Below are 10,000 nucleotides of genomic sequence, written 5' to 3' on the forward strand. Positions count from 1 at the left end.
TCCAGACTTATGACGAGACTCCAGGCAGGCCCTCGGGCCATCTCTAACTCCTCGCGACAGGTCTGGTCGACCTACCTCTAGGTCCTCCCACGGGCTTCCCCTACCCAGGATTTGTTTTTGCAGAGACAACCTGATGGGCAGGGTCATCCACAGGGAAACGAGCTAGGTGTCCTTATAGCCTGAGTTGGCGATCGCAGATTGTGCAAGTAACAGGTCCCATGCTCGTCTCACGGTGTGGCCGTCGGTTGGACACATGGTCCTGCCAACTGCACCCCATGATCCGGCGAAGAGACTTATTACAAAAGGCATCAATAAAAGACTCCAAGGCACTAATAGCATCAAGGTTTCGCTTCCATAGAGCAAAACTGGCAGTATGAAGGACCTTGAAGACACATAGCTTGTTCCTTCTGCATAGGTTCAAACATCTCCAAATGCCTTTGGTGATCGAGTTCGTGGCTCCTGCTCCCAGACCAATCCATCTACTGTCTCTTTAGTCTGTCAACCCAGAGATATGGACAACGCTACCAAGGTATGCAAAGTTCTCTGTAATATCCTCACCGCAGGCATGGATCAACTGAACGGGTTCCCCTAACTGGCCTGAAAAGTCCTGAACCTTGGTCTTGGTCCAGGAGATCTCTAGGCCCAAGGGCTTCGCCTCATTGCTAAATGCATCAAGAGCCACCATCATTGATTCAAGAGACTCAGATAGGATAGCAATCTCATGAGTAATGTCAAGGTCTAAGACCTTGATATTGCCCAGTGTTGCTCCACACTGACTTTGGATACTAGTTCTGCCCATTATTCAGTCCATTATTCAGATGTTGAATAGTATTGGTGCAAGGACACAGCCTTGTCTCACCCCAGAATTAACAGGAAAGTTCGACAGGCGATTCCCGGTGCAACAAGTCAATCGCCTACTTGAGGTTGATGTAGGCTGCAAGCAACTCACGACCGAACTCACGATGGAGTTCCACAACTATTCGAAGTACTAGGATACGTTCTATTGTGGACTTGCCAGGAGTAAATCCAGACCGATCCGGTCTCTGGTGCATTAGTAGGTGGTCGCGGATCTGTTTCAGAAAAATGTGATCGAAAACCTTGCCTGGTATACTGAGCAGTGTAATGCCACAGTAGTTGCTACAGTCCCAATGATACTCTTTCCCCTTCCAGAGAGGGATAACCACGCCCCTCAACAGGTCAGGGAGAATGGCAGTCTAGTTCTGCACCAAAGAGCAACACTCAGCCGAGCCATGCAACACACTTCAGTGGCCTCCAATGTCTCCAGGGAGATGAAATTCTGCCTTGCCCTTGGCCATATGCCAATGGACTCCTGCGCTGCTTGCTTAAAGGACTCCCACACAGCAACTGGGTCCATCAGGTTTTCAAGTTCTGTGAATCGATCAGAGACTGCCGTGGCAAACCCACAGGCACACTCCTCCTCCCTCAATCTGTCCAAGTAAAACACCCTAGAGTGCTAGAGTGATCACTGGAGGGACAAGGAGTTTTGAATTGGACCCGTAGCATAACCATTACCAGCCTTTGGTTAGTGCCTGCAATTCTGAAGGATCCTCCATCAAGTGCCGATAAGAATGTTGCTGATCTCCTTGGCCACTGTACCCGTATCACTATACCATGATACCAGGAGTCAGAAATTTTCAATCTCTTGGACCTATCAAAGTCCCGGAGAAAAAGCTGTTCTCGCTGCTGGGACCAGCTCCCGAGCCATAGGGCTGACAGACATATCATAGTCAGCTCGATCACAGCCAGATACCGCATTGAAGTCACGAATGCGAGTGTCTCACCGAGGGCAATTGTCTGCCACGGATGTGAGTTTAGTGTAGAATACTTCTTTCACATCAAGTTTGCAAACATCAGAAGGAGCATACACAGCAAAAAGACTGGATGATCCAAATGCCTACCTGGATAGCGTGCCTGAGGTTAAGCCTCAAGTGATCGCTCTGGGTGGATGCCACTTCTGCCACCCCCTACTGACGCTGCCCCAAATAAAGGGGGTCAACAGGCTTTGGGGTTCCCTTGGGCTTTGCCCCACAGGCCTCATACTTGGCTGGCGCCTGCCAGGGCGCAGGAGTGACGAGTAACTCATGTTCCCATCCTACACCCCAACATTAGCCCTCCCAAGAGACCCACAGCCCACCTTGCTTGCTGGGTGGGAGAGACAGTACCCCTCCCCCCAGCAAATCCATTTATTTAGGTTGCTGTTGGTGAGTTATCTAGGGGGGGGGGGGGCTGGCACGGTCCCCCTCCCCTGAGTCGCTCATTTACCCCAGGGTAATATGAACACACACACACACACACTAACACACGCACGCACACACACACACACACACACACACACACACACACACACACACACACACACACACACACACACACACACACACACACACACACACACACACACACAAAACTGCAAATACCAGAATCCATTATTATCTTGAACACAATCTAGAAACTATACACCATATTATTTTTTCCCAGAGTAAATCTTATATTTTTCACATTGTGAATATTGTGTTTCCAAGTTTGTATTATAGTTTATACTAGTAGTTGTTACTACAGAATAAAGTTGTATCCTTGCATAGATTTTTGACTTGTCTGTAAAACATTTCATGGTCAAATATAAAGTGAAATTTACTTTAAACCTTGAAGTGGATTTATGAGGCAAGAAGAGAATACACTAATTACAGTTTTCCCCAACAGATAAACAGGTTGTTAATTAAACAATGGCAGATTCTATATAATCCTTTATTAAGAAATGGAAAACAGGTAAAATACTGAATAACAAATGTTCAGTGCAGTGATGTAACAATTCAGAGCTGTGTGATTAAATTGAGCCTATGAAATATGTATATACAAATTTATATATGGGATGTGCTCAAAGATGTTTATCAAGACATTAAATTTTTGATTATTTAGAATGGAGTATCCTGACAATTACTTTTATATTTTTAAAGTACAAATTGTTAATTAAGCCACTTTGCAACACCTCTTTCGTAGTTAAGGAAGGCTTTGTAATAGCTATGAAATACTACATGTGAGGCTGTTCCACTGTGGCTTAGATGTCTATGCTCATGAAGTTACAATATTCTCAAAATTTCTCAGTAAAGATTCTATATTATGTGAGGGTATATTCACCAGTGATATACTATAATGATGAATGCCAAAATGAAAGACTGTTCACAGACCAGCTACAATGATAGCACAGAATAATGTTTTTTCTTCTCATTATCATTAAGCACAAAACTGTGATTCATTACAAATAATCAGGCTTCATACTAGTATATATTGCAGTCCTTCTTATGAACCTATTCATATATGAGAATGAATGAGTGAATAATGAAGAAAGGTATGCTATCTATGCTGTGTTTGTGTATGTCTTCAGTTTAAAGCATGCCTGTGTGTGTGTTATTAAATTATTATTTACATACGGTATGAGTATGTATGTAAGTTAACAAATTTCAGCTATGTAAAAGTTAAGGGGTATTCACTTTTCTTTGCTCACATCATAACAATTAGCAAGGTATAGTATTATGCTCAATAGCTTCTGTAACATAAATCTTATGTTGAGAAATATACTGTGATTGATATCAACTTGTGCTTTAATTCAGATCTTGACTTAAAAATACAAGATCAGTCTTTATTCTTTTATAATGTAAATATAAATACAATGTGCAAATGTATATCAATAAGAATTTGTGCAAAATATTATGCCTTTTGTTCAGCTGTAAAACAGTTCTAGTTTCAAGTTAGTAGTTATTCGGCACATGTGCTTTGTAGAAATACAAATTCGGACAAGCTCTTGTCCTTATGCTGGCATGTAATTAGGCACTCTTTGGCCTCTCTTAACTGACTGACTATTCAAAATGGTAGATGGTTAATAATGGTTTCTCTATCAATGCATTTAACCTTCATAATTCTCTGGATTTAATGTATATTTAATTTATCTTTGCATTATTTCAAGTAACACTCTCTTAAACCAAGTCAGTCAAAACCCCATTTGTCATATAATGGAAGATCTGACACACAGACTTTTACAATGGATCTTTTTCATACATTCCAAAAATATATATACAGATTTTTGGATAACAACTAGCCTCTACAATGAGTATCCTTCATAAGTCGTGCTAATCATCTGTAAACATTCATAAGAAAGAACACATGATTGTGCCGTTTAAATAGATTGCTGATATATGTAATCCATGCATTTGACTGATAGCTGTTTTCACTAATGATATTACTATTTAAAGCCCGAAACACTATCAAAAAGGTATTCAAAGGTGTACATATGTGTGTGTGTATATGAAGTATGCAGTGATTGTTGCACCGGATGCAGTGCGATGAATCTCATTACATCAAGGAGACTGAATAGCTAAGATGTAAAACTAGCCTTGTGGCTTGACCCTGATCAAGTGTGTAGCATTTGATCCATGGTAGGCTTCTCTTGCAGGCACTAGTACCCCATGAGATCCAGTATAATACAGTGCTTCTTAACCGTAGCAGCAGGTGGGCAATTTGCATTTATATAAGATTTCAAGAGGACATAAAAGTCAGTTACAATGACTGAAGAATGAGAGAAGAAAATATGAACAGCAGGAAGCAAATGGTTTCACACATCATAGATGGCATTCTTGTCAATGCTTTGCATTAGTAAAAATGAATATATAAGAAAGACCAAAATCTTATTTACACAATAGTTTTTTTCCTCTTTTCTTATTACATTCTTCCAAAGCAATGAAACCTTTGCCTAATTTTCGTTGTTTGGCATTCACTGGAGGGGCTTTTGGTATAGCTAATGCTGTCTGTGCATTTATGGATTAAAGCAATAATAATAATAATAATAATAAAAAAGCACTACTGTGGTACTAGCTTTACTGGCAAAGGGCAAATAGCATCGTTTAGAAAATCTCTCTCTTTATTTTATCAGTAGCATGTTTATTTTGTAAAGAATAGGAACTTCCTTTAATTAACATACATGCACCATGAAAAAATGTTCCTTGTGAAAACCAAAGAAATATATAATTTTCATGAAGGAGAGATCTGGGAAATTCTTTACTCTAACAAGCTGTAAATTCAAGAAACCCCAAGAACTGTTTGAAGGCAAATGGATAAAATAAATATATACATATATGAATCACTAATAACATGGGTCACACTATATGCACAAACTCTTTGGCTTGAACTCTGATATTAACCATACTTAATTTTGCCACTAAGACCTGCATCTCCTAACTGACTTTTATCTTTTTTAAATCTTATTTTGTAAAGTCATATACACACAGTCAGCTCCCTCAGTCTTATGAGATTGAACAGTATGATTATCCAGCAGTTAGCAGTGAGTATCCATGAGTCAGAGGTACTCATTCATCATTACCTAAACCACCTAGACTCGTGGAACGCTCTCAAAGGCCCCTCCTCATGCATGGAGATAGTTACGTCCATAGCATTACATTTGCTGGTTCTCAGTGCCAGACAATGAATTTGAGATAGGAAAGACTTATTTTTACTCTGTTCTTTAATTTTCCTCAAAGAAAAAAAAAAAATATTTCACAGAAATATAAATGGATTGCTTGATTGACCTCTGGGACTCAAATTCATTCTCTGTATTATTTTTTCCCTTTTTTCTCATCTTTTTGATATGTTGAATACACAACTGGTGCTCCTGGCATAACAATTATATGCATCATTACCTATAAAGATGGGGGTTTATTACGAACTTTGTAGCTGAAAGAGAGATCCTAAAAAATCCACTAAAAGACTGTGGAGATTATATGTACAAGGGAATAAGTCTTCATAAAACAGGGAGCCTTACCTTATGTAACTCACAAAACTGGAGAAAGTTGCACAAATATAGAAAGGGGATTAAAACTTCTTTTCATCATTCTTCTTTACAAATTTCAGAAAGGATATATGACATGGCAAAGGAACTTCTTCTGCAGTGACATTGGTTTTCATGGTAAAATAATTCATGTAGTAAATTAACGTAATCAGATTTTAGATTTACACAATTTTGGGAAATTGCAATAAATCTAAAAAAGAAAAAAGAGGAAACAGTAAAGTAGCCTTTTACAATAACTAAGGCTCCTTTAAGTCTTCATTTTTCTTATGTAATGTCAACAATGAACATTAATTATTTTGCTCTCTCTTGGAAGTTCCTTTGACATTAGGTAAAATACAGTACCATAATATTCTATAAGATTATGAAATATATCTTACAGTATATGTATAAATGACTGACCACTAGAGTTATAAAGGATAGGCTCAATTCATACATACTGCAAGGTCTGAAGCTATATATATATTTTTCCTCAAATATTTCAAAAAAGTCTGAATCAATATTTGAAAAAAGCTTTTACAAAAAATTATTTAACATCTAGAGCAGGAATGTACAAATATCTATAAATTTTCCAATCATAAATAACATTATGTGTCATCAAAAAGGAGAAAAGGGCAACGCAAGAGCATAATCCTAAACAAATTGGCAGGCTAGCCCCAGAAGGATTCCACATCATCTTAACTATTTGCATAACTCATCAAGTGATGGTTTGACCGTCGTTTACTACATCTACCAGAATTGCATAGAACACAAAAGCACATCTTTGGTCTGGCCTGACGTAAGAACTTCAGGGTTGGTGTTTTTGTAGATTTCTTGCTTGTCATTACGGTTGGGAAAGAACTTCTTCTCCTCCTTTTATTTTTTTTTTTCTTTCTTATCTATTTCATGTCTGTATATGTCATTGAAATAAAAATAAAAATACTGGAAAGAATGGGTAGGAGTATTTAATTAACCCTGCAACTCTTGAGGACAAAATTTCTACTTTTGGGAAATAAAAGGTACTTACACGTCTCTTCACATATATGAAAAGGTAGAAGTAATCAAATCTCATTCAGTAATAATAACAAAGATTTTTTTTCCTCTAAAGCAGACTTAGAAATACAACAAATAACATGAAATTTCAAATATATGAACTACACTCTTTTTCAAGAGTATCAGATGAAGAGCTTTAAAAATTATATACATATTCTTTAAGGAGGGTGTCTAGGTACTCAAAAGTATTCTCGTACAAGTCAATTAGACATGAGGACGAGAGGTTACGGGTTACTAAAATACTCTCCCTACCTTCCATAGTCTGACCAGGGAAGCAGTTGTGAGCTGGCAGCAGTAGCAGTACAGCCTCTTACTATGGAAGAGATCCCTTGTAAAAAGAGGGTACCCTTGTATCACAGGGAAAGCCGTGGGTGTGTTAGTCTGACTTCCTGTCATGCCTAAAAATCTCTTGGATACTGAAGGTTGATTTTTGTATTACTATTAAGATATGTCCAGTTAATCCTATGGCTCTGGGAATGCCAAAAGCAAAGATAAAGAGATTTTACTTTCTTTTGAGGTGGGAGGGGGGGTGAATGAAAAAAGATTAAAGTTTAAAACAGTATGCTAGACAATTAATATTCGTAGCTTTGCATGTAAAACAGAAAGGAAAGAAAAGCCATTCATCCAATTCCCTGTATTTTCATCATTTCTAAATTCTAATAAAAAGTAATATGGATAATGCTTCCAAAAAAAAAATCTAGATTACCCTTACTTTTAAAAAGCCTTTGGTATTACTCCATTCTGCCAGTCCTTTTTGCATTACCATGGCAAGAAAAGAAATGTCATTCTGAAGTTGTTGACAGTGACGTAGGGGATTGAAACACTTGACTCGGATTTTTGTCCCTTACTCGTACTAACAGCTCCTGCTCAACATTTCCTCCAAGAATTTGGTAAGTCTGGCACAACCCACGACATATTTGACCAGACCAACAGCATATTTTTTCCTCTCAATTTGCATTTATGTGCATCACAAGTCTTTTAAGCTCACAGGTTTGGTAAAAATATGAATTGCTTTTTATTATTCTATCTAACCCTGGTTTATAATATTGTGAGTGATCTGGTCACATATGACTTTTTATCTTTTTATTTATTCACTTATCTATTTCTATTGTAATGCTGTGATATTCTTGACGAAGGTGAATATGATGATCACAGTATCTATTACGAGTTTCATAAAGAGAGAGTGACACAATAACACTAAAAACCCTAAACATTTCAAATATTCTTAGAAAGAGCATGTATGATAGGTCTATCACAGGGACTTAAGGAATACAAGAAAATGTTCAAGTCTGATAAGGCATTACACACACCTATCTCTGGAAAGAAAAACAAAAACAAAAACAGAAAATGAAAGAAAATTAATAAAAAAGACTAGATTAACTTTAGTGGAAGTTTTTGTGTTCCATTTTTCTCCTTTCAAGCTAACAATATCACAATGGGGGATTCAGAAAACACTTATCTCCCTACATATTATTACTATCATTGTATTTTTTAAATATTTTTTTATTGGGGAGGAGGATTATTTTTTTTTGTTTTTGTTTTTTTTTTTATATTTTTTTAGAGTGAATGCAGAGTTTTTCATATTATACTCTCGACAACATGCCATCTGGTATCAGAAAAACTCCGGATGACTTTACATAGGCAACATGAAGAGTGTTAAGGAATCAAAGGCATGAGTCTCCAATAGCATGGAAGACAGGCACTGCAAAGAAGAACAAATAACACAACTCCCATTAAAAAGAACAGTACTTTGCATACTAAATGCATTATAAAGTTTCTGATTAGAGCCATACTAAAGAACTATGGCTTTTGTTTAGCTTTTCTATTCTGGCTATTCACTGTTCCATTAACTGCCAGACTTACACCAATTACCACTTTTAATTTAAAAAGCTTCACTTTTTTCCTATTCACTTATACAGGCTTTGCTGCAGGGAAATCTGAGTCTGTGCCTCAGTAGCGGGCTGAATGCTAAAGTTCCGTAACGGGGACAGGCTTGTGAGGTGTCATAATGTAGCCCTGGAAATTATCATGGCTACAGTGGTCAAAACCGCCTCCTCTTCCCCGTAGCCTGTGGCCCTTCAGGAGGCGGTGCACGCAGGACCCGTGGTGGCGGTACAGTATCACCACAACCACTGCCGCCACAACCACCACAATCACAAAAACCACCATGCCAATGACCAAGCCTTGGGTGGCCGCATCCATCCCACAGGCTAGATCACTCAGCTCAACACTGTGTAGGCTTTTCCCTGCCAAATGAGGGGGTGATGCGCACTTCACACTCTCACTGCTGTTGGGGGCCTTGGTCAGTTGACGGAGCCAGGCTGCCGAACAGTTACACTTGATAGGGTTCCCATCAAGGCTCCAGTGTGGGATGTCCTTCCAAGAAGCGGCCTGCTCGCTGATCTGCTGTAGATTATTGCCGTGGAGGTCCAAGACTCTAAGTTCTGACAACATGCGGAAGGCATCCTGTGCTATGAATGTCAGGCTTGGGTTCTGTGTGATGACCACTTCCCGGATGTTCATGTTGTGTCCTAGGACGTCCTTCTCCACATGGAGGAGGTAAACACAGCCTGACACAAAGAGCGAGTGTAGACGACGGTTCTCCTTGAAAGCATCAGGAGGCAGCGTTGTGAAGAGGTTGCGGCCAATGTGCAGTTCCTCCAGCTTGCTGAGGTGACTGAGTGCTTCTGTGGGCACATGTGTGAGTCTACAGTCCTCCAGGTTCAGTTTACTTAAAAGTGACAAACCCTGCAAGGAGTTTCTGGTGAGCCCCTCATTAAGTTCTGTCCCTGATAGATCAAGGTCCTTCAAGGTTCTCATGGCCTCAAAATCAGTGTCTTTAATCTCTGTAAACTCATTCCCACCAAGACTCAGCTCTGCCAAGTCCGGTACAAGGGCAAGGTTCTGGGCTGGGATCTCTGTTAACCGGTTGTCACGAAGGTGTAGCACTCGTAGATTTAACAGACCAGCCAGAGCTTGATTGTCAAGTCTTTCTATCCGATTTTCTGACAGGTCTAAATCCTTCAGTTGCTTGAGTTGGATGAAAACATTTCCATCTAGAGATTCAATCGAATTGCCCCTCAAAGACAGTACCTGTTGAAAATAATGCAGTGT

At 39.1% G+C, this 10,000-nt stretch overlaps 1 protein-coding gene across 2 annotated transcripts in view; it reads right to left on the bottom strand.

The window, feature by feature from the left end:
• Positions 1–2,750: 2,750 nt before the first annotated feature.
• Positions 2,751–10,000, bottom strand: part of LOC125041123 (leucine-rich repeat neuronal protein 2-like) — a 15,589-nt gene continuing 8,339 nt past the window's right edge. For both annotated transcript variants that reach the window (XM_047635890.1, XM_047635889.1), the window contains exon 5: positions 2,751–9,979. In XM_047635890.1, the coding sequence (XP_047491846.1) occupies positions 8,855–9,979 (1,125 nt within the window). In that variant the 3' untranslated portion in view covers positions 2,751–8,854. The remainder of the gene's footprint in view (positions 9,980–10,000) is intronic.

The sequence above is a fragment of the Penaeus chinensis genome, chromosome 30, assembly GCF_019202785.1.
Source record: "Penaeus chinensis breed Huanghai No. 1 chromosome 30, ASM1920278v2, whole genome shotgun sequence".
In the NCBI taxonomy this organism is placed as follows: Eukaryota; Metazoa; Arthropoda; class Malacostraca; order Decapoda; family Penaeidae; genus Penaeus; species Penaeus chinensis.